Source organism: Bidens hawaiensis, unplaced genomic scaffold (genome assembly GCF_021521415.1).
Source record: "Bidens hawaiensis isolate Kalapana, Puna unplaced genomic scaffold, B.hawaiensis_p1.1 tig00013528_1, whole genome shotgun sequence".
Classification (NCBI taxonomy): domain Eukaryota; kingdom Viridiplantae; phylum Streptophyta; class Magnoliopsida; order Asterales; family Asteraceae; genus Bidens; species Bidens hawaiensis.
Window position 1 is genome coordinate 588,578 of NW_027492148.1, and position 25,864 is coordinate 614,441.

Sequence of the window (25,864 nt, forward strand, 5' to 3'; positions counted from 1 at the left end):
CGCCATAGATCGCGTAAAAGAGAAAATATCGTTCAGCTTGAGAGATCCATAGAGCAAGATTAGATCCGGTGAAACAAGGTAATAGTGGATGCTCCCACAAAAGTTCTTCCAAAGCCATATAGGCTAAGGCTCAATGAAAGCACTAATTGTTACGGTTTATTCGAGACAACCGTCAATCTTCCAAGAACACAAGAGAAGAAAAGAAAATAAACCTAAATAATAATTCTTTCTTATTCTTTTTCTTAAAAGAGATTACAATATATAAGAAAACAAAAGACATAAAAATAGAAAAAAATACACAATAAGAAAACATAATTTAACTACAATGAAAACTAAATAAAATATAAACTTTAATAATAATAATAATAATAATGATATTATAATACGATCGTATCATAATATCTCATGTATATAATATTGTCATAAGAATTAAGAGAATTCATGTAATTTACCTTCTTATTTACATATTTGACAATTTTAATGCTCTGATAACTATTTTAACGTTGAAGGGTAGTCACAAGGAATGAGATCTCTTTACGTTGTTAGGCTAACGATTATCCAAACGTTTCAAGTCAAGTGTTCATAGAGTTGTTCTTGTATAATATATGCTCAGATCCTTTGATGACGATAATTTGCTTATTCAAAAACTAAGTCAAATATGCCCTTTAAATTACACCATTATTCAATATTAGCTAATTCAAAATATCTTCAGCTTACTTTTGAAAATCATATTTGTTTTGAACTTAAGGCGAGATAAAAAGTTCACCGTAAACCGGTAGTGTTATTGCTAGCAAACTTATTTAATTATTATTTTTAAATCTTTTGCAACGATAGTTATATTTAAATTAATAGCAAGTCATGTATACTCTAAATCTCTAATACTCAGCGTATCAACTTGTATAAAATCATCGTGTTTACATGATCTATTGTTAACATACAATGTTATATAGGAGTGATAATTTGGAATAGAGGGAAAACTAAAATATATAAAGAAAAATAACATTAGAAAATAGAATTTACAAGAAAAATGCATTTATATGGTATGGAATCACAATCACTTGATTGTTGAGAAGGAAAGAAGGACGTTACCAACATTTGGTCAACCAAAAAAATAGTCAACAGATGTGGTGTTTGGTGAGTATTGCTGGCGGTTGACAAAAAGAGAGAAAATAAAAATATGTAAACTCTCGCCGACGAAAATATTAAATGATACACATATATTAAACAAAAATATTATTGCGAGAACACGGTAATGACAGGGCGTGCGAAAGAAGCTACAATTGTGATGACAGAAATAACGATAGTGGTAACGATGTTAAAATATCTGAAAACATGAAAAGCATAATAAATAAAACTTAATCTATATATGTATAGAACGTGTCTTCGGAGTCGAGCCAACAAGAAGATGAAGAAAGAGTTTGTCTAATCAGAGCCCAGAGGATGACGGGAAGAAAAGGGCCAACGAACAATAACACTGTAACTATAAATAAACATACAATGTTACCTAAAAAGATAGTATGTGTAAATTTATACATATAAGATCAAACTAAAGAACCGTATTAAAACACTAACCAATAAATTCATAATAAAAGAAGTATAGAATTATGATAATCATGATATTATTAATTATATCATTACAAATCTATATCTGTCTATAATATATATAAACGAAAATATAAAAATCTTACGTGTCGCGATGTGGTCGCTCCCCCTTTTTTTGGAGTCACCAGATTCGCTTGATTTTTAAATGAAGGGTTCTCATGCATTTGACCCGAATTCACGGGTATGGGTCTTATCAAACCCATATATTTCTTAAACGGGTTATAACATCTCATTAAATTAAAACTAATTTTACCAAATATTTGATATAAAAATCCTATAAAATAGAGATATATTAAAAATTAATATATGATTTATTTAACAAAATATATATGATTTATAATTAATAGACCAATTTTATAGTTAAAAAAACAAACGAGTTTTGGGTCTCATCAAACTTATATAGCTTTTAAACCGGGTTATAACATCTCATTTATTTGTGAAACAATTTATCATCAAACCATAAGTATATTATTAACTTTCATAAAATAAAAAAAACAAAAATTCATAAAATAAATAAATATTAAAAACAAATAACATATAACAACCTCGTAATACGATGGATAAAACCTAGTACTTTATATATCTATATTATATAAAACATAATAGGGGTATGGTTACCACTTGCTAGTAGTTGCCACACAAATAGAAGAACCGGGAAGTAGACATCCCAAATTGTGGATCACAAATCACTTAATTATTTGAAGTAATACAATATCTTAAGCAACACATGAATAAATTAATTAATGGTTGTTACCTCTTAATAATTGACAACAGCATGTGTTAGAATCCTTATTTTTAAATATTTTATTACTTTATATATAATGAATGTAACATGACATACAAATCAAATATAAAAAATTGATATATGTGTGTTTGTTGGTAATTAGATGCCATCAATCCATCAATGAGATTTAATTAATTTATTTATTTTCTCAAATCTAACCTTTTTAAAAAGATTAGACGGGAAGAATATAAACTTAGGTAATTGAAGAAACATTAATTGACCCCGGCAGATTACGGATAATCTGGGGGTTAAGTAGATATTTCCCACGAGGGTTAGGTCCGGCAAAGATGGTTATTCCTCTGATGACCTGCAAAACAGACACCGTGAGCTCGTCACTGAGAAGGGGGGGTACCTCCTTGTGACCACCCTCCGGCGTGAGAATCAGACTAGATTGCTCTGAATATAAGTGTATATTAAGAGAAATAGCTAGAGCAGATATCAGATAATATATGAAGATATAAGATAATGATACCGTTCCAAGGTGTTGGAGTATTTATAGCCGAAGGTAGGTTTCCAAGCAGGTACAGCCAGCTGTATAATATTCCTTTTCTACCAACTGTGGGCTACGCACGTGCCATGCTGGTGGTTGGTGGGTAGGCAGCGGCTGATAGTGACATGGCCGGCTGTGTACTATTCCTTTTCCACCAACTGCAGGCTATGTACGTGCCACGACAAGGGTTGGTGAGTAGGCAGCGGCTGATGGTGACATTAAGTACTAGAGCGTGCTCCTCGTCGTACTGTTGTCAGTGAGCTGTCGTTGCTTTGGTCAGATCTTTTGTCCATACCTTGGCAGGTATAGTACAAAAGATCCTCCAGAAGCGTACGGAGTGGCTCATTTGGGCAGGAGTATTCCCGGCTTGCTATTTGGGCGGCAGTATTCCCGGCTTGTTCATTCCTTCTTCAGGTGACATTACTGAATTATTTGAGAGTTAGTGCCTTGTGCGTGTAGCCTTGCTATTAGTGCGGGTAGCCTTCCCTGATGGCTAGTATCCGCAGCTGCGGGAACAGGCGGGGTACGTCACCATTGGGAGGCTTTTCCTGCGGGAACAGCTGGCGTACTGCGCGTAAGGTCTTCATCTCTCTGAGTGTGGTGGGTCCTGCGGATCCAGTTGGTCTTTGCGCAGACGTCCCTCTTTAAGGTGAGTCTTGCTGGTCCAACTGCGCAGACGTCCCTCTTCAAGGTGAGTTTTGCGGGTCCAACTGGGCTCTGCTGGGACCTACCTCTTCAGTAATGAAACTAGTCATCCCTTAAAATGTGGTATATTTTTATAGTAACGTTAAAATCACCACTATAGTCACATATTACATGATATATTGTACTTTTATATGTGTACCACCCATTCATAATTCGTTACTGTGTTCATAAATGCATTATTAATATGATCTCTTGTTGTGTATCTATCATCTTTCAATCACGTATCATGAGAATCTTGTTTCCACTTTCCATCACACCAACTAAACACCGTTATCCAAAATTACAATTTAACTTTTTAGAAAATCAAAAGGTTAGATTCAAATATCAAATTGTTTCACCCAACCACACAAACTCTTACCAAACAATTCTCAACTCAACCACCCAATGTTTTTTTATTGTTCATTTAACAAGTCATCAAATTAAAAAGGGGTAAGATTCATACCTTTTTTTTCTTTTATCTATAAGTTTAAGCAACCAGTTATAAGTTATAACCACTATCATATCTTATATATAAACATGATCCATAAAAAAATGTATAGATAACAAAACTCGTAGGGATACGAGTATAAGCCAATAATCCCAGTAGGACCGGGAAGATCAATACTAGCCTACAAAGTTACGCATATTAATATACATAAAAACAAATTAAAATTAGAAGAGTAAAATAATAATTATGAACATTTTACCTTATATAATAGCATAAGAGAGTGAAAACCACATGTATAAAATGTGGATATTTATGAACTTAAAGACAGCAATGTCAACATCACTTATAAATGAGATCAAAATCAAGAGAGGGAGAAATGATAAGTATGAATTTCAGACCATAGTTTTATAAAATTTGAATAAACATATAATTAATAAATAACTTGTCACTATCTAAAAGAATATTATCAACAAGATATCATAATCTTATAATATATAAATATCCAAGACATTTTAGTACCATATTTATATAAACATGTAGCTATAGTATCATATGAATATTAGAAAATGTTACACACACAAAATAAAAGTATAGTTATGTGTTACAATACAATTTGTTCATTTTATAAGTGATCATCTAAGTACACTCTTATACTTGTTTTTTATTGAAAAGATGTGTCTTTTGATGAGAATATAAAACTTAGATTTTGCATAGAAAGAAAAGTATAATATAATAAATGATTTGTTATATATATAATATCAACGGATCGGATGATATGGTCATTTACATTGTCGGTAACCAATGGTGACAAATTTTTTTTAAAGTTTTGTGAAGGACATGAAAGAAAGAAATGAGGAAGACAGTGACTTTACAACAAGTTTTCAATTCCTTTTTAGCCCCTCCACAAGATCTCTCTTTCATTAAAAAGACTAGAGAAGGATTGCCCAAAATATCCTTAGGCCTTAGGATATTGTGATTTGTGAATGCATAGAAATATAGATAGAAAATGAATATATATTTCTTGTTAATGTTGAAAAATATTTTCAAAATAATATATTGATATATTATTTATAAGTATAACCATTGAATGATGAAATGTAACTAACTTGAGTCCTTTATTTATTCTAAAGTAAGCATGTTCTTGTAAATCATACTTCAACCATGTGATCAAGGATGTTCTTGAGCCTAGTGAAATTACTAAGCGAGCTTGGCTGAAAAATAGACATGCTAGCTTACCTTGTAATATCGTATTGATAGTTTTAATTTTTAGGTATAGTTAGAGTTACGCAAAATTTAAATCAATAAAGGGACCTGATAGAGCTTTCTTTTAGCTAACCAGAGTTGTTGGTAGACTAATTGTTACACAATATATAACAAATGTTGGTTTTTTTTATCATAGCTTTGTTTTGGACGTGGATGTTGAAAAGTTCTTATCACAGATAACGCTACCCCAAATATATTAAATATATGACATGTATATAAATATAGTTACGTGTATTCAAATTTAATAAAAAATCATATTTTTCCTAACGTATTCAACAACAATAACCTCGATGTTATAAAAAACAATACGGAAAAACATTGAACCTTTAATACTTTGTGAAGCTCTATTTCACACGTTGATCGTTGATGCACTTAAATGGTTCAAAGTCTCAAACGACTCTTAACACACAAAACCATTTTTACTATGGAGCTATTTTGTATAAGACTTGTAAAAGAATAGCAAGATTGTTATTTTTCTTTGAATTCGAAGTCAACGACTCTTCGTTGGTATACAGAGAAGCAAACAAACTTACACAATAGATTCCACTTACAAGTTACAACAATTATTTATAGGGTTTAAATATTTGCCTCAGGTGTGAGGCCATGGTTTTTCTTAAGAGATGAAACATAAACATTCAGGATTTGAAACTTTAACTTTTCCTGTATACTACATGACTACTTTCTCTTTTTGGAAACTGATCAATTTCAAGGTTAGATTTTTAATTTCAATTTCTTGATTTCTTTGTTTTTTAGGGTAATTTGATTTTTTACCCAATTGTTGGGCTTGTTCGTCTTTCAATCGACTGGAAGGTGCAATTAGGGTTCTTGAGTTGAGAGAATTTGGGAACTAGGGTGGTGTATAATTGAGAATTTATGTTTGTAAAATGTTTAAGTATAAAACGTTAGTTATAATACACACCCGATCCACGTAGGATGCCCATGTCATCTGATTTTGACAACTAGGACGACACATCTGCTTTTACCTAACGGAGTTAGTACTCCGTTAGTCGCAGATTTGTGGAATCAACGTATGTGAAAGTTGGGACCGTTTCCAGCCAAAATGATAGTTGGGACCAGCGCCGACAAAAATAAAATAGTTGGGACCAATAAAAACCAATTTTCCTATAAATAATCCCAATTATACCCTATTTAAATAAAAGGGAATATTGGTTTTAAATAATCCCAATTATACCCTATTGGTAAATAACAGTCTCAATTTCTGATAGGAATCGTATGCTAGTTTTTCACTTAAATAGTATTTTGCAATTGTGGGAGGGGGTATATGTAACTTTTATAGTTATAAATAAAGAGGACTAGTGGCTTAGGGAAGGGGGAAGAGATTTGGTTAGTATTAGGCTCATTGCCATGTGCATGAGAAGGGTATAGCCCGGGACCACTTGTGGTTGTTATCCTTGTAGATCTTTATGATCAAATCTTTCAATGTAATACAATTAGCATCTTTGATTTTCATCTTTGTTATACACAATTCAAACCCTATCATTGGTCCGACCTGCCTCACCACCTCTGCTCTCCTGGCCGATTTCAATTTCCGTTTTGCCTTTCAGATCTAGATCTGATTACTAATTACCTGTTCAATCTCCAAATTCCACCATCTATTTCTTCAATTTTTGATTTCATCATGGCGAGTCAAACCTCTCGATTAGATGCCACGAACAACAAATTCTTCAACTCCAATATGATGTTATCGAGATCAAGGCATCTCTCTCGGTATTGAATGCCGATCGTGCGGAATCCGCTGAATTCCGCAAAGTTGTTTTAGCATGGATGAAATCACAGGAGAAGCAACCTCTTGACGATTCTTCTGGATCCGGATCCTCAGGTATGGTATTCTCACCGTTCGGGCCCAAATCTAACCCTTCTGATCCTTCGTCTGGTTTACCCTAGGCTGTGAAGAAGGTCAAATTACCCGAGTTTTCTGGTTTCGATCCTCAAGGCTGGATCCAAAAGGCGAACCTGTTTTTCGATCTCAATCAGACTCCGGATGCTTCTCGCCTCCAGCTTTCTCGAGTGAGTATGATTGGTGTTGCTCATCACTGGTTTACGGTCCTCACTCAGGTTCAACCATCTCTTTCGTGGATTGATTTTCAATCATAACTGTTGAAAATGTTTAGTGGTCTCACGATTCAGAATCCGTATGAACAATTGGCAACTATTAAACAATTTGATTCCATTTTTGACTTTATTGATGATTTCGAGTATTTGTTGTCTTTGGTTCCTCGTTTACTCGAGCCTCAATTTATTGTTTATTTTCTTACGGGATTGAAGGATGATGTCAAACAGAGGGTTCGTTTACATCGCCCAACCTCATGTATTGATGCGATGTCATTGGCTAAGGATGTTGAGTTGATGCTTCGGCCATTAGATTCTCATACGTTGTCGTCTCGTTTTCGTTATTTTCAATAGCCGGGATTATTGGGCTACGTTTCGGACACCGTCTTGATTGTACGTCGAAGTCTAAACCTGCCGGAAACTCCCTTTTGTATTCTGCAAGTGGTCAAGCGGGTCAAAGTGATCGCGGTGTGCGTTTCTTATCTCGCACCGAGTGGGAGGAACGTCGGAAAAAGGGTCAATGCTATAAGTGTGGACAACTCTATAGTCCAACTCATAAATGTCCCGATGGTAGACTTCGTGTGATGTTGCTCGGCGATGATGAACCGGATGGATTTGAGGGGCTGCATTTTCAGTTGGAACATATGGACGATTTCCAACCGAATGGGGGGTATTTGCTCCGCGTCGGGGTCTTCTACCAAGCCTTGAGGACAAGGCTTGTGTTATGGGGGGAGTTTTGATAGTAATCGTATGTTAGTTTTTCACTTAAATAGTATTTTGCAATTGTGGGAGGGGTATATGTAACTTTTATAGTTATAAATAAAGAGGACTAGTGGCTTGGGGAAGGGGGAAGAGAATTGGTTAGTATTAGGCTCATTGCCATGTGCATGAGAATGGCATAGCTCGGGACCACTTGTGGTTGTTATATTTGTAGATCCTTGTGATCAAATCTTTCAATTTAATACAATTAGCATCTTTTGATTTTCATCTTTGTTATACATAATTCAAACCCTATCAATTTCACATTTGGCTAGCGGCGATCCCAACTAAAGGTGTATTTGTTTCGAACGGTCCGCGACTAACGGATGGCTAACTCCGTTAGTCTGATGCTTACGTGGCGCGCTTTATTGTCAAAGACTTGATTACATTGCAGCTTACGTGGCCATGTTTCTTCTTTTTTATTATTCTATTGGTAAATAATAGTCCCAATTTCACACTTGGCTGGTGGCGATCCCAACTAAAGGTGTATTTGTTTCGAACGGGCAGCGACTAACAGATGGCTAACTCCGTTAGTCTGATGCTTACGTGGCGCGCTTTGTTGTCAAAGACTTGATTATGTGGTAGCTTACGTGGCCAAGTTTCTTCCCTTTATTACTCTGTTGGTAAATAACAGTCCCAATTTCACACTTGGCTGGGACAGTCCCAACTAAAGGTGTATTTGTTTCGAATGGTCCGCGACTAATGGGCGGCTAACTCCGTTAGTCTGATGCTTACGTGTCGCACTTTGTTGTCAAATACTTAATTACGTGGCAGCTTACGTGGCCAAGTTTCTTCCGGATTCGATTTGTGTCTCCGGTAATGGTGGTGGCGAAGGTCTGAATATGTAATCCGACATTGTAAGGGTTTGATATAAATTAGGGCTTTTTGTTAAGAAATTGAATTAGGCTTTCTGATATAAATTAGGGCATTTTGATCTTATAATCGAATCTGATTAATGAGAATGTGGTTGTGGTGCTAGGGTTTGGTGGCGGCAGGTGGTAGTGGGTGGTGGTGGTGTTGTGTGAATTGCATGGGAGAGAGGGAGAGTAATAAAAGGAAGAAACTTGGCCAAGTAAGATGCCAAGTAATCAAGTATTTGACAACAAAGCACGCCACGTAAGCATCAGACTAACGGAGTTAGTCATCCGTTAGTCGCGCCCATTCGAAACAAATACATCTTTAGTTGGGACCGCCGCCAGCCAAGTGTGAAATTGGGACTGTTATTTAACAATAGGGCATAGTTGGGATTATTTAAATCCAATATTCCTTATAAAAGTGTAAAAGGCAATAGGTCGACTTGCAAACAAGACAATTTCTAAGACGTATGGTGAGTACTTGAAAATGGCTGAAAGAATTTCACGTGAAAGTTTATCACTTGTTTGTAATCATATTATTCAATTGTATGGAAAAAATATATTTGCGTAACATGACTGCCAACGACGTACAATTTGGGTACGCCTCACATGAAGCCAACATTCCTAAAATGCTAGGTTACATTGATTCTATACGATGATCATGGAGAAAGTCACCAACAACATGACAAGGTTAATACACAAGAGTTGACCACGAGTGCTTAAGGATTATGCTCAAAATGGTATCATTGCAAGATTTATAGTTTTGAAATGCATTCTTTGATGTAATTGGTTCAAACAAAGATATCAATGTACTCAATAAATAGCCATTTTTCAATTGGTTTTGTAAAGGAACAAACATTGGTATTATCTTACCTATAGGGTATAGGCTATACCCCAATTGGGCAACTATTCTGAAAACATTTATCTATCTAAATGACAATAAAGAAAAAGGGTTTAATACTTTAATGTGACACAAGAAGCAACAGTAAACAGTAAAAGATATAGAATGAGCTTTTTGTATCTAAAATATGATTATGAAAGACGAAGGTGCAACGATATGTCATATTCACGAAATTGATATTACAACCGATCAACAAGTAATCAAAATACTCTTTTGGAATTCCGTTGCCAAGAAAACCATAAATCCCGTCAATTGAATCTTGCAAAACATATGCAAACACCTAATACTCAATCTAGACAACTGGTTGTATGGTTGATGTTTTTTATTTAGTATATATTGTATATTTTTATTTAGTGAAATGTTATTTTAGTTACAAAATTTTGAATTTTATAAATTAATTTTATAGTGTTGTAATAATTTTTATATATTTTAATTATTACATTAAAAAAGCCAAATAGGAGAGATGATAAAACTTACTATATTCAAAGTTAACAATTAACTGAAAAAAAGATTAAAACTTAATCTAACGCTAAATATATAAGAACAGAAGAACATGCGTATTCCACCTTATACAACTATAGTTTTATATATTTAGTTAATTATAAAATGATGATATAATAGAAAAGAGAGGTTTTAATTGGGAAATAAGAAGCCAGGCTGGAAGCATGTTTCACTATTCTTGGAGTGAAACAAGAGGAAAGCATGTCGTGCAACAGAGTTTGAGCAGCTGTTTTGTTGTTTTAATTAATATTATTATTATAATAATAAAAATAATAAAAGGAAAAATAGAAAAACAAAAGGTACTGTTTGATGCGCGTACTCACGGCACCGAAGCCTATCTTTCACTCTCCGTACCAACCTGTCTTCCATGTGACTCTTTCCACCGGGACCATCCAATTCCATTCCATCATCCACTTTTATACACAAATAATTATTATTATTATTATTATTATTATTATTATTATTATTATTATTATTTACAAAAATACAAACAAATGTTATATGGTTGTTTTAACTAATTGTCACTACATTATAGATCATGTATAACCATGATCAACACATTAAAACTTGATCCATTAGGATAGAGGTGGGCATAAAACCCAGCTACGCCCCCGGGAACCGAACCCAGTATATATATATATATATATATATATATATATATATATATATATATATATATATATATATATATATATCTGACCCGTAGGTATGAACCATATTTCAGTTTCTTTGAAAAACTGTATCCGGAATGTATCCGGAACCGAACCGGTTCCCCCTCTACGCGGTCAAAACCCGGACCCGACTTGGACAAAATCCGATAAAAACGCAGAAAAACTGGTCAAACCCGATCATAGGTTCATACCAGACCACTTTGTTGACCAAAGCCGAAACCGGTTCCTAGTCCTACCCAACCCCTGGAAAAAAACCCGGTTTGCCCACCTATATATACATTACTTAACCTGATGCTTTATTATCTTTTTAGTAACTTTTACCCATTATTATCATTAGAGGTTATATATAATAATGATCAACTCAATGAAATTTGACACGTTATTTAACATGATTATGTTTTCTCTAATTGTTATTAGATTTTCTGTTGTTACAAATATGATCAGCCCATTAAAAAGCTTGAAACCGGCCCATTATGCTTATCATATATGTATTATATATTATTTATTTTTGCCCTGTCTGTCCATTTTTGTAAAAGACTAAAAGGGCTGCCTAGATTTTTATATAGAAAAGTTTAATAAGATTTAAAATTCAAAGCAAAGTACAAATAACCAATTATTCAATGACATGTCAAAGAAGAAAAAAGAAAGATCATGAGGTACCAAAAAACTGTAAAGAAAGTGACAAATGTGTATACAATAAATAAAATAGCACCATAGATTCATAACTACTTGTACGATATGCACAGAAAGCTGTACATCACTCAAGAGAGTCTAGTCAAACATACAAAAATATCACATGAAATGAAACTGTCATAACTACTGTCATCACCAAGCCGTAGTACATTCTAAATAATTGATTGTACAATTACTAAGGCATAAATGCCCCGTCATGGCTAATGTGGCCATCCTTTAATACAAGTTATATCTCACCGCTAGACGTGCACAAATCGGGTTCACCTTGAAAACCCAAACTGGTTCGGAACCCGTTTTTTTCACACCGGGTAGAAAATGACACCGGTTTCAGTCATAAACCGGTTCGGTTCCCGACCCGAACCGATGCCCAGAAATACAAACTTTTAGGAACCGGGTAGGGTTGGAACCGGGACCGGTTATACGTAAAAACCGGTTCCACCGGTTTTTTTTGAAATTCAAACATTATAGCCGTTAGAAACCGGTTCCAACGGCTATATAGCCGTTTTTGACCGTTGGAACCGGTTTTATTACTATATTTAGCTAATTTTCATTCTATAAATATCAATGTATGAGTGTGTACTTGTTAAAACACTTCCAAAACTATAAAACACACTCCAAAACACAATTAAGCTTAAACCGACAACAAATGGCAACTAATGACGACGTTGTTATGGTGATCGAAACAACAAGATGCCCCGATGTTTGGGTTCATTACGATTTGTGTCTAATGACCGACTCACATGAGATGGCACGTTGCGCCCTCAACATAGTTTGCTCCACTATATCGACCAAGTTCGCTAGTTGGTGTGTTTCCTCTTTGCCTCTTAGATGCCGATTCACGAATCCCATTCATCAAGTTTATAAGTGGGTCATTGCACGGCCTACTAGTTCTTGTTTTTTCACAAAAGACGATCTCGTGCTTGGACCATACATTTGAAAATAATGGTTATAAAGGTCTTGAAGGTTTTTGTTGAACTTTTCCTTCGCTTCCGTTGACAACTTCGGGTCGATCTCGTGCATACCTAAGTTGTCGAATATTTCCTCAATCGTTGTCTCAACCCCATTAACATTCCAATAGGGGTTTAATGCGGCGGCACAAGTAAAGACCGGCGGTATGTTTTCAAAATATTTTATGAACTTTTCCTTCATCACCGCAACAATATTCTTGAAGAGTTTGTTCTTTTCCGCAAAGCTTTTAAAAACACAAGACATATAGTACAATTCTTGCAAAACCCAACAACTAGTAGGGTAATAGACTCCCGATAATTTTGTTGTTGACTTTTTGAACACGTCAAGATACTCCAACAAATATGAACACGTCAAGATACTCCAACAAATAACCGACTTGGACCCAAACACTTTCCGGAAACATATCGGCATCGCGTTCTTCAACAAGATTGTTATGAAAAGCTTGTAAAGTTTGGCGTTGGGCAAAAGCACACTTTAGCATATGACAAGTTGAGTTCCAACGGGCTGGAACGTCCTAATTCGGCAAAGCTTGTAAAGTTTGGCGTTGGGCAAAAGCACACTTTAGCATATGACAAGTTGAGTTCCAACGGGTTGGAACGTCCCAATTCGGCCCCAAATACTTTCTTTCAACCGACTTGCAATAGTTCTTATATTCAAAATGTCTTCTTTTACTACTTTTGAAGACATCTTGTAACATAAGTCTAAAGAATTTTAAATCGTCACAAATGTTTTCATTGTCAAGACCTTTTTGAACAACCATGTTGATGATATGTGCAACACATCGAACATGAAAAAAATCCCCGAAACAAGGTGGTGAATATTTAATGATAAATTTTTCGGCCGCCTTAGTATTGTTTGAAGCGTTGTCAAACGAAATCGAAAATATTTTATTTCTCAAGTTGTAAGTCGTTATAACTTCATCAAGTAATTCAAACAATTTTTCGGCGGTATGTGGGAACAGGAAGTTTTCAAAAGCGATGGTGCGTTTCATCAATTGCCATGTCACCGGATCAACCCAATGAGCGGTGACACATATGTATGATTCGGGCAACCCGTGTGGTGCCGACCAAACATCGGTAGTTAAACTAACCATGGCTTCTAAAGAATGAAAAGACTCGATTAACTCTTTTTTAGCACACTCCCACAACCTGATACAATGACGTCTTAAGGTAGTACAACTTACATGTGTGTATCGCGGTTGTAGAGTTTCTCGAATCAATGACGTCAAATCCGGGTCATCAAAGTGGTTAAACGGCAAACCTCGTTGAATAACGAACTTTGCCATTCTATCTTGAACTTGAGTCGTGTTGTAACGAAATAGTGTACCATCTTTACCCAAGTCAATTTGATCGGTCGCGCCAATCCCTTTCAACGCCTTGCAATATGGCTTCTCGATGTGCTTTCTCAAAGTAGAGTTGGAATCGTGCTTTAATAGTGAACCACATAGTTTACAACGAGCCTTTTGATAACCTTCGTCATCCACAATCAAATCCCAATTCTTCCATATGTCTTCGTTGCGGTTATGGTTGACTACCGTAACAACCCTTGGGTCCTTCGTAGCAGGAACGGGGGCAACAAAAACACTTTTCTTAGCCTTCTTGTTAGTTTTTTTGATGGGTGCCATAATAATATTTAGTTGGATGGTCAGGTAACGGAACGGGTTTGCTAAAGGAGTAGTATTTTAGTTTGTTTTTGAGTTTGGTGGTGAAACAAGTAATGGAAAACAACTTATATATAGTTTTTGGGCTACAAGAACCGGTTCCAACGGCTATATTACCGTTGGAACCGGTTACAACGGCTATTTTGTGTCTCAAAAACCGGTTCCAACGGCTATATTACCGTTGGAACCGGTCCCAACGGCTAGTTTGACCTGTGTTTGACTTTTCAAAAAAAACCGCCGGAACCGGTTTTTTCGGGTAGGAACTGAACCGGTTACAATTTTGAACCGGGTTGGAACCGATGGGGACATACAAATAGGAGAACCGGGTACGATTTTCGGGTACAAAAATACCCAAACCGGGTATTGGGCCAACCGGGTAGGAACTGGAACCGGTTCCGGTTCGGTTCCACCAGTTAGGTTCAGGAACCGGTTTTTTTGTGCACGTCTACTCACCGCAATGTTAAAGGGGGCAACTTTATGGAGAACGTGTTGACGAGCTCTTTAATGGATGAAAAGGTGGGGCCACCCGTTAACAACCAATCAGTTTTATTTTCTTTATTTTTTCCACCATCATAACTAGCTAGTTATCCCTCAACACCCAAGTTAACGGGTGTTGTGGTTTAAAATAACAACATTATTCATGAAAAAAAAAAAACTAATATATCAATTGTTAATATAAAGATAATTAAAAAGTTAAATACGAACAAAAAAATCAAACAAATGCATCATCACACCGGTGATCACCATAACCGAAAAACCAATCACACTGTGATAAGGAGGACTTGCGGCGATGTTCGTGATCATCACTTTTCCTTCATAGGAGTGCAACATCCTCCCTAAAAAATCTGCAAATCATCAAATTTGAAAAAAAAGACCTTCTGCAAGATCATCTAAAAGCTCTACAAAATCATCAATATTTTTTATTTTTATTTTCTGCAAAATCTTGGATAATACAAAGAGAAACACATTTTACCTTCTTTGGCAAAAATTAGAATCTACGTGAAAATACACTCAACAGGCCCTAATATAATCAAAATCTTTAAATACTAGCCTGCAGTTCATTTAGAAGCAAATCTGCATCTTCTTCATAATAACCATCACTTTCTTTAACTTCTTGCGGTCCATTTTCGGATTTTGATACTTTATAAAAGGGCAAAAGCGACATATAAACATCATCATCAAGAACATTGGATTTTCTCAACACCTCAAACAATGCCTCTTTGCTTTTCTCATCATTTTTCTGTTCAAAAATATCATACAAAGCCGAAATATTATCCGGTTTTGGTCTCCAAAAGCTTGATCCTTCACAAGTTAACGCCTTTTCCAAGCAAGATAGCGCATCATCAACTCGACTTTCTTTAATATGACCTTCACCAACAATCTCCCAAGTACCCGGATTTGGTTTTCCCATTTTCAACATTTCATCAAGAAAAGATTCCGCCTTTTCAATAAACCCGTTTTTAATATACCAACCCAGTAAAAGATTCCCGAGTCTCGGGTCAAAAGCTGGCTTCATTGACACCCATTCTTGATAAAGCAGCTCACTTTCTTCAATATCATCCATTCTGATAAACGAAGAGATAACCGCTTGATAACCCGTGTTTGGTATATATGAAAATATATTTTTATAAGTTTCCCAAATTCTTTTAACTTCTTCTTTCTTCCCCATACCACCGTAATGGCTTAAAAGATAATGATAAGGAATTCGATCCCGGTTCGTGATTAGGGTTTCAACTTTTCTTAGAAACTCTTCGGCCTTTTCGAGATCTTGATTCTTGATATACAAAGTAGCCATAGTACTATAAGTAGTCCAATCCGGGCCAACCGAACCATCAAGTTTAAGTTTTTCAAACACTTCTTCCATCTTTTCAACAGACCCTTGAGACCCGCGTGAGGAAATCCAGATATTATATGAATATAAATCCAAATTGATGTTATTTTCCATCATTTCAGAAACTAGGGCTTCCACTTTTTCTTGATTTTTAAGGTTCATGTAAAGAGTCATCATCACATTATATGGAAGTGCATGACTTGCATAATTTTTATTTTTCATTTCAACTAATAAAGTTTCGGCATTTTCTAACATTCTAGAGCGTACATAAGCGTTTAAGAGGGCCCCGTATACGCGTTTGTCTGTTAGATTTTTGGGCAGAGTTTTGAAGTAATCTTCTGCACCTGAAATACCGTGTACTTTGGAAATTAGATCGAGTTGAATTGCAGCATCGCTTGAGGATATTCTAAACCTCTCTGGTCTGTTATTCATCCACTTGTAGATCTGCAAGTGAGGAAAATTACATCAATAACCCTAAGATGATGTTCAATTATGTACATATAATAATAATAATCAAATTTAGTTATAAGATGGTGTCTAACATTCAATCTATAAAAGGGTCTTTTTCTTTCTTCAGAACAGCCACAACTATATGTGACAATTTTGACTCGATTACATATAAATTGGTTAGCTTGAGTGATGTTTTAACACTAACGGGGTAACGGGTCAAATTGGTTAAGCTAAAAGATTCAACTAATAACTACTTAATGGGTTGATTTTATATTTTAAATATTTTGGACTACTACGTATTAATTTCACATTTCACAGCTGAGCTTGATCCGAGCTTTAGCTTGTTTAAGGTACTACACAGTCTACACACAAGCTCGAGCCAAGTATATACTTGTTTAAGGTTTTCTCGAAATATATAAAAAATAATAAAAATGTGTATCCAAAATTCATAAAAATAAACGAGCCGAACCCGAGCCGATCTTGAGCTTGAAAAAATGACTCACGAGCCAAGCTTGAGCTTGGCTCGGCTCATTTCGTTTACACCCCTAACATAAATAAGCACAGCACAGGCTATGCTATCGATATCACCGATATATCGGTCAGTTATCGGTCCCTTGGTAAAATATCGGTACCGACAATATTGACGATATCGACCGATATATCACCGATATTCCCGTTTTAAGTCTTAGTTAGTTCCTACTTGCTACAATTGCTAGTGTTTTTCAGCATTAACTGCTTAGAACACGGATTTCATTCAATTCAAGCTTGAAGCTTCCATGGTGCTCTAAACATGCCAACAGCAACAACTAGTCCCAAGAAAACCAAATTAAATACCACCACAAGCAAATTCAAGAAATCCATGACAAAAAACACCAAATAACTTCATAAAGTTCAAATCTTTAACCAACAATTACCTCAAGAGCAAGCATATGACGGCCATACTTCCTCATCTCTTTGACAACCCTACAAACCTCCCATTTAGTAACCTTTTTCCCTTCATTCTCCCACTGATTCAACACCTCAATTGCACCTGTTTCAGGGTTACCCATCGATGATATCCGCTTGTATATTGCCTTCCAAGTAATCGATGATGATGACCCTCTTCGTCTCTTATCTTGGTTTACTGATGATGATGATGAATAAGTGTTTTTGATGAAAAAGGTGTTGAATTTGGGGGTTTTGATGGGTGAGATTTGGAACCCATGTTTGAAATTGAGTGTGTTTGAGGATAAGGAGAGAGAATAGGGTTGTGGGTGTTGGTGGAATTGGGAGACTGTGGCGTGGAGTAACATTTTTGTTCAATAAATTGTTAGGGTTTTAGGGGTTTGTAGGAGATGATGAACGAACAAGATAAGAGTGGTTTTGTTTTGTGTTTTGTGTGTGGGTCCAATTTCTTTTTCTCATTTTATTTCCGTTATCATGATTTTGTTTTTTTACGTTTCTGTTCAATTCGTTAACTCTGTTAGTTGAATTAAGGGACTGTTTGGTTCGTTCATTCAGATCTAAATGAGTCAGATCTGAATGAACTTCTGTCACATTCAGCAACAACAATAAGTCTGAATGATTCAGACATAATTTTAACCATTCAGATGTTTTTCTGTTTAAAACCAAACAATCTGAAGTCTGAATGAATCAGATGTTTTCATCTGACTGGTTCCATTCAAATGTAAACAAACAGCCCCCAAGTTAAATGAGTGTGAAATTACAAAAATGCTCTCACTAATACATTTTTTATTTTATTATTGAAGTCAACTCTTGAGTTAGCGAATTGGACGGAAACGACAAGAAAACGGAACCTTTACTATGAAAATGGATAAAAACATATTTTTGACATAACTGAAAAACGTGACCAGTTCATAGTTTACTTCTAAAAAATTAAATCAATGCAAATGGGCTTTTAGCATAGCTTATCTAGAGGTTAAGGAGTTGAGTCCCGTTAAAAAGGTATTATAAGTATGTGTTAGAGCATTCTTATCCCATTATCTATAGTTATGTGAGAGAAGTTTGTAAATTATAGGGTGATGTTGTAAGTGATTATGAGTGTAAATTATAGAGTTAAGAGATAAATGTAATGATTTTTTGTAAATTTGGGGAAACATTGTTTCTCTATTTATTTTTTAATATTTGTTGGATTGGTTATGAATAGATGAGAGAGAAAACTGTAATGATAAAGGTATAAAAATATTATTTAATTGAACATGAGAGAGAAATATAATGTTTTTTAGTGTAATTATAGAGATTGAGATGGAGAACGGGTTAAGAATGCTCTTATAGGATTAGTTGGGTTGTCATTTGTATTTAAAGTTCTATAGTAAAGAATTGTGTAAATTTAGGAATAAGATTAGTTGGTGTATCAATGCCTTTCTATAAAAAATCATTTGGTATTCGTAAGTATTGTATTTTATGTAATTTATCAAGATAATCATTTTTAAATATTTTAGGTGGGCCAATTGACCGACCGAGTTGGGCTGGGCGTGCATGTCCATGTCCCCGTTAGCCTGCGCGAAGATGAGGATATCATTTTAGTAAATCATTTTATTGTACCAACTTTTAGAGAACTAAAGTAATTGAAAATTCAGAAGGTTGTTCCTTAATTTTTACGGGAAAAAATATGTTTCTAAAAGTTAAAAGTCAAGCATAAGGTCAAGAAAGGATTATGGGTTTCCTTTGCTTTCCATTAACACCCGTCTGCGAGGAGTGTCAACGCATGGGAGGCGATGCGTAAAAGTTTATGAAGCTTATATAGCCTATTGAATATGAACCACATTGTATTATGATTAATTGATTATTCTGAGAAGTGGCATGTGTGACGGCTAAGATTCAAGAGCTTGTAGTCTAAGCTTTGAAAAGCATTGTTGAATGTTAGTAGTTGCGGCTAGGATTTGCAAGTAACGACAACTATCGTGGGTGACGACAAATTGTACTCGACACCATGGGTTTCGAAGTGCAGACTGCGTCTCATCTAGTGACAGCTATGGGTTTAGAGGATTTTAGCATCAATACTAAAATAACCATGATATTGATTGTACATGTGTATTATAGGATTATATATAGGGGTGTATATATAGATGATGATATTACACTTAGATATCTTGTGAATATAACCAGTCTAATATACCCAAACAACCAATTTTGATCATCCAAAAACTCTGGTATTCTCATGTTAAGATTTAAAAAAAAAAAGCCCATTAGACACAATAAGGCTGTTACATACAATTCTTTTGGGTTCTATTAGATTACACAAAAGTAAATGATTCATATAGATATTTTGTTACATTTTCACAATGATTAGAAACAACTATTAGGACAACCTCTTGGGACTAAAATCATACAATTGGTAGTACAACATCGATGCGATATCATGCATCACATTTATGTGATATTATTATATACTAAACATTGATATTACGACACTGTCAACTTTCTAGTGTCACTTTGATCATGTAACATCGGAATCCTAGTAAATGTTGAACCAACCAAACTAACTTTTACCTAGTAAGTGTGCATAGGAAGGTAACTCTTCAAGCCGTGTTATGTTTTCTTCCAAAAGTTCTTTTTCCAGTTGATGTCGTGTTAGCTTCATCACAGCCTATATAACCATGGGTGATAAACATTATACAAAATAATCTGACGAAATTGTTAATATATCGGATTACTTCAAGTAAATATCATCTTTACATGAAAAAAAAGAGTACATACATTGAAATCCATGTAAGATGCGTGCATGGCAAGCCACAGATGATCCATTAACGCAAACGCGATGCAATACAGGAGATTAAATGCCGACCCGTTATCTATGCAGCAAACAGGAAAGAAAAAAGGGTATTTGATTTGAAATGAAATATATTAAAATGTATTAATATATAGCTTTCATAATTATACATTAAGACAGTTAAAATGTATGGCCCTGTATATACCTGAAAGAAACTTCAAGAAGGTTGCTCCAACTAAAGTCCTCGGTTTTACTGCACAGAGAACACTATTATTTCATAACCGAATAACTGAGATTCGCAATCGCTTGTGTTTTAACCAAATGAATATTTTATGATCATCAAACCTGCTTCAAGGTCCAGCATCTGAATAAGCATGAATGTAATATTAACACCAGCTACTGCAAAAGGATATTCCCACATGGACCTCTCACCTTCCTGCTTTCGAAGAAGATCTTGAAATGATTTCTACATAAAGAATATAGAAAATTAACACCAAATGATAAATCAAAAGCTATTTTATATATTGAAATAATAAACATACCGGGAAATTCTTGGCAAAATATAATAAGTTCTCCAATGAGATAAATCCACCACCCCTATAATGAAACTACACATGATTATGATAAATTTTACTTAGAAAAAGAAAAAAAAGTTGACTTTTTACCGAAAGTCGGTAGACGGATCTTTTCCTTGCCAGCCCATTTCCTTCCACTGCTCGGAAATTAGACCATGAAGCTTTTCTTCAGGAAATGAAGCTTTCCATAATGCTACCAATGATTCCTAAATCAATATTATAAATGAAATTAAAAAAAAAATGTGTTTATTTGTTTAATCTCATGTGAACCTGTTCTGTTCTGTTTAATCTCATCAAATCTTGTATAATTATCAGCAGCTGATAACTGAATATTAACCTGGTGTTCTGGGACTGAACTATCATAGGCAATGTCTAATCTGTTTTGCAGCCTCATTAAGCAATCTTCCTGTTAGGTTAAATAAATAAACAGTATAAGAGTTAGAATATAATTCTAATGTATTTAAAGTTTTATGTTATTAACTAGTGTAACGCAGTTGACCTGCTCAGGGGTCAAATCAAATGACGGGTGAGAATCTTCTTCAGTTCCTTGAGCACAAACACATGAAAGGCCCCTACCAAGCCATGCTGTTGATCCTGCAACAGCCTCGGCTGTAATTATATATTGCATAAATGAGTCTTTAAGCCAACTTCATTTAATCAAACACGGTTACAAAGATGAAATTTAATATAAGCAGATGAAATTATAGCAAGTAATTAGCTTTAAGATTCGCAGTTGCTTGTGCAAAATTCATATAAATTGTATTATCTTTCATTAAAATTCATATAAATTGTATTATCTTTCATTATTTGGAGATAATAACCAGTGTTGTATAAATAAATATTAGTCGCCGTTTTTAATCGGTAATCAGTGAGTGACGGATGCGATTTCAGCTAATTGGACCCAATAATCGGCAGTCGTTCAAAGGCGGTCCGAATTTTGAAATCAAATCTGTTAAAAGTGGTCAAATTTCGGTTAAAATCTTTGAAACTATACTTAATGATCCAATCTGATTAATAAAATATATAAAATTTTGAAATAAAACAACTATAGTTTATCTATGATCTTACATATAAAATTCCAATCCGATTAATCGGTACGCCCTGCCACCTAGCGAGTTCTACAACACTACTACTACTACTACTACTACTGATAATAGCTGACATATCAATCACTAACTTTCCTAATTGAGGTTTTACAAAATTAGCTAAGTAAAATTGATAGTTTGATACAATAGACACCGGTAAGTAAACTCAACTCGCCACAGAAATCAATGCAAGTAAGTAATGATGAATGATAGAAAGAGTTGTACAGTGAAGAGGTTAATAATAATAATAATAATAATAATAATAACAATAAGATAGATAGATACCTTGTGTTTGACATGAATTAGTAGTAGCAGTACTAGTGTTGGTTCTATCGATCCTTCTAACCGCCACAAATGATGCACCGCCTCTATCATCCATTAATTAATGTCCTACTACTCAACTCAATCGCAAATAATATCAACAACGCCTTCCGACTCGAAGTTGCAGATGAAGGTGAATTTACGACATCTAATTATATTAGAGACTAAGAGTAATGAAGATTTATATATACTTGTCTTTCTTTCTTTCTCTCTCTCTCACTAGCTAGTTTATATTTGATGACTCGCGAGTGGGAACCACACCAAGGCTCGTGCATTACACAGGTAATTATTAAAAATTTAAAATTTTGATTATTAAGTGAAATACAGTTAACAAATTGATCATATGTTGTTAATACAATTACAATTAAAATTACAGAAATTACATAACTAAGATTACACAAATATGTTACAAATAGGTAAAAACTTCATCTTACACTATATTTGTAATTGTATTAACAGGTATACATTGTTTATCAAAAATCAAAATTTTTAGTCAATGTCTGCTTGTAACTCTTAATAAAGTAAAATATAGGTCAAAGTAAAATATAGGTCTGCTTATAACTCTTGATACAGTTATCCATGTGACAAAAATGGTTCTCTAAGTACATACAAACTATAGATAAATGGTAATATATATTAGAGATACGGAGACAGAGAGTGATGAAGATTTATATATAGTTGCCTTTCTTTGTTTGTTTCTATCGCTAGCTAGTTTATATTTGATGACACGCGACTGCATCCGTGTGAGTAAATTTAAACTTTTATAAGTGAGTTAATGGCCATTTTTGATCATATGGTTTGCAAAGTTTAAAATTTTTTCAATTTAGTCTTCATAGTTTTAAACATTAACCAATTACGTCCCACCCGTTTAACGACATCCAACTATGCCGTTAGTTTAAGAGTATTTTTGTCTTTCTTCTTTTTATTTTGAGTTAATGGTCATTTTCATCCATATGGTTTGATACTTTTGCCACTTTAGTCCAAAGTTTGAAATTTTTGTCAATTTAGTCTTCATAGCCAATTATGCTCTCCCATCTAACGGCATCCAACTATGTCGGTACTTCGTTATCACGTTTACTTTAAGTGAGGGTCATAAATGTCTTTTTAAACATTACGTGAGGATATATTCGTCTTTTTAGACGTAATCAATATCGTTTAAACATCTACAACCCTAGAGTTTGGCTATGAGGTCAAAATTGACAAAATTTCATACTTTTGACTGAAATGCCAAAAGTATCAAACCACATAGACGAAAATGACCATTAACTCAAAATAAAAGGAGAAAGACAAAAATACCCTTAAACTAACGGCATAGTCGGATGCCATTAGACGGGTGGGACGTAATTGACTAATGTTTAAAACTATGAGGACTAAACTGACAAAATTTCAAACTTTGGACTGAATTGACAAAAGTAGCAAACCACAGGAACGAAAATAACCATTAACTCTTTATAAGTTTTTCATTTATGGTTTGTAAATTTCGCCTGAATTCGAATTTATGTAATTGGATTGTCACCGTTGCCTACAGTGAAGTATGCGAAATTCAAGATAATTGTTTTTGTTGTATTGAAAATGAAAATGATTTATTTTAAAATGTTTATGTAATGTAATGACTAGATTTAGAAAAACGATAACACGAATAAATAATAAGTAAGTAGGATAAATATATATATATATATATATATATATATATATGGTATGATTAATGTAAAAAATAATAGTTTTGTGAGAAGTATAAAAATAAATGTAGACATTGGATCTAGAATCTAGTGATTGAAATTGGTAGTTTCTAAAAATTATATAGTTTCTATTTATATGGTATAGTGTTCTATTTATGTGATGTATTTTTCACACTTCTCATTAAACTATTGTTTTTTATTTAAATCTTTCTCTCTCTCTCTATATATATATGAATTTATCACTTTGATGTATTTTGTTAGGGTTTTTTTTCTTTAATTTATTTGTTTTATCTTTCTTCATATGTATGTGTTTGTATGTATTGGCTTCCTAAACGTATAAAGGAAAATAAAAACACACAATATATATATATATGGTATATATGGTGTATATGAGTCGAGTCGAGTCGAGTCGAGCCGAATCTACTAAGTTTTGAGTTGGCCTATTTAGAATAATAGAGTTCAACATCGACTTGTTTTAAGCTTTACATCTAAAGCTCGAGTTTGTTTCTTAAGTATAGATACATACCCTTATATGTATCACATAAAATATTTATTGTTAAGATAAATTATTCAGATCCATCTTCAATATTAGGTGTAATCAGTTTACAAAATAGTCAGGCATATGTTCTTTTTAGACTCCTAAGACTATAGGAAAGCCTATAAGTTAATCCATAAAACTCTAAAAAATTGACTAGACATGTGAGAGTTGTACAAAACATAACATAGACTCATATTAAAATACCAAACTCTACACCTTATTAACCAAGGAAGACCTAATTTCGTTAAAAGTAGATAAGCTCTACTTTGTGTAGGTCGACTTTCATAAATAGCATATGTAGGTACTACATAACTTTAAACCAATACCATGCACGATGAAAGAAAATATAAATACATATTGAGCACATCCTAAAGAACAACTTTTTTGCTCCACAAATATATCTCTAACTTGAGCAGCATAGGGCGCGCATTTGACCGTTTCACCTTGTAATAAGTTCTTTACATGTCACAAGTCACAACTGATCACATCTCAAAAAAGGACCTGACATAAATAAAAACGATCAGATTCATGTTCAAAATGAACCCATATAATTGGATATCCACTTGAAAATGAACAGAAGTCACATTTCTTTAACAATTAAAATTTAATATTGCTTAGTTTAATCAACAAAGGAGCATTAAAAGTTCACAATTTCATCTTAAGAAAATGAGATTATAAGTAATATAGTTTTTGTAATCAATAAAAGGTACTAAATTAAAAATTATATATTGATGAATGAATTCATTTCAACCCATTTTGATTGAAACCCGTTACACAAACGAACCGCTCCATTTCATCACATCAGGATCCCAAGATTCATTGTCACATGACCTTGATATCTGTCAATATGAAAGTTAACAAAATTTTGGAGATCATGAATGGAAGTTTTTGGGCCTCAAAAGAATGTTATCTTTTTCTTTTGGAGATTGTAAACCAGATCACACATTAAGTTTGAGGAATTTATATGATCCGATGACTAAGTCAATCTCAAGAACAAAAAATATATATATGCATGATCCAATAAATAAGATAGACACAATTACTTGTTCATAAAATACTTTTTTTTCTTTATAAGGTCAAAAAGTTAAAACACACTTTAGTCTTTACAAGCAAAGTTAGGCCACTAGGGGCACACAACAAGACAAATGTTGGTTTGTATAGAGCTAGAGTCTAAACGATATAACCATGATTTGAGCTAGAGGGTCCATCTAATCAATTAACCAAAAATTTTAACTAACAAGTATATCAGCAGCTAACATTATGGTCAAACGACATGAGGGTGATGGTTAAAGTTTGAAATCTTAAGTTCTCAGTTTGAAACTTG

At 34.1% G+C, this 25,864-nt stretch overlaps 2 protein-coding genes across 3 annotated transcripts; both read right to left on the minus strand.

The window, feature by feature from the left end:
* Positions 1 to 15,272: 15,272 nt before the first annotated feature.
* On the minus strand, positions 15,273 to 17,979 carry LOC143544342 (pentatricopeptide repeat-containing protein At1g02150-like). The gene is made up of 2 exons (XM_077036465.1): positions 17,545 to 17,979; positions 15,273 to 16,624 (listed from the first exon to the last, which is right to left on the minus strand). The coding sequence occupies exons 1-2, from the start codon at positions 17,920 to 17,922 to the stop codon at positions 15,389 to 15,391; spliced, it is 1,614 nt and encodes a 537-aa protein (XP_076892580.1). The 5' UTR covers positions 17,923 to 17,979; the 3' UTR covers positions 15,273 to 15,388.
* A 1,813-nt stretch (positions 17,980 to 19,792) lies between these two features.
* LOC143544333 (uncharacterized) lies at positions 19,793 to 22,381 on the minus strand. Of its 2 annotated transcripts, none has more exons than XM_077036454.1 (9): positions 22,288 to 22,381; positions 21,417 to 21,511; positions 21,255 to 21,323; positions 21,008 to 21,123; positions 20,885 to 20,939; positions 20,688 to 20,808; positions 20,548 to 20,595; positions 20,330 to 20,424; positions 19,793 to 20,219 (listed from the first exon to the last, which is right to left on the minus strand). In XM_077036454.1, exons 1-9 carry the CDS (start codon positions 22,379 to 22,381, stop codon positions 20,112 to 20,114), a joined length of 801 nt encoding a protein of 266 aa, XP_076892569.1. In that variant the 3' UTR covers positions 19,793 to 20,111. The 2 variants fall into 2 exon arrangements, with proteins under 2 accessions (XP_076892569.1, XP_076892568.1); XM_077036453.1 differs by having other exon boundaries at positions 21,417 to 21,526.
* Between the last annotated feature and the right edge of the window lie 3,483 nt (positions 22,382 to 25,864).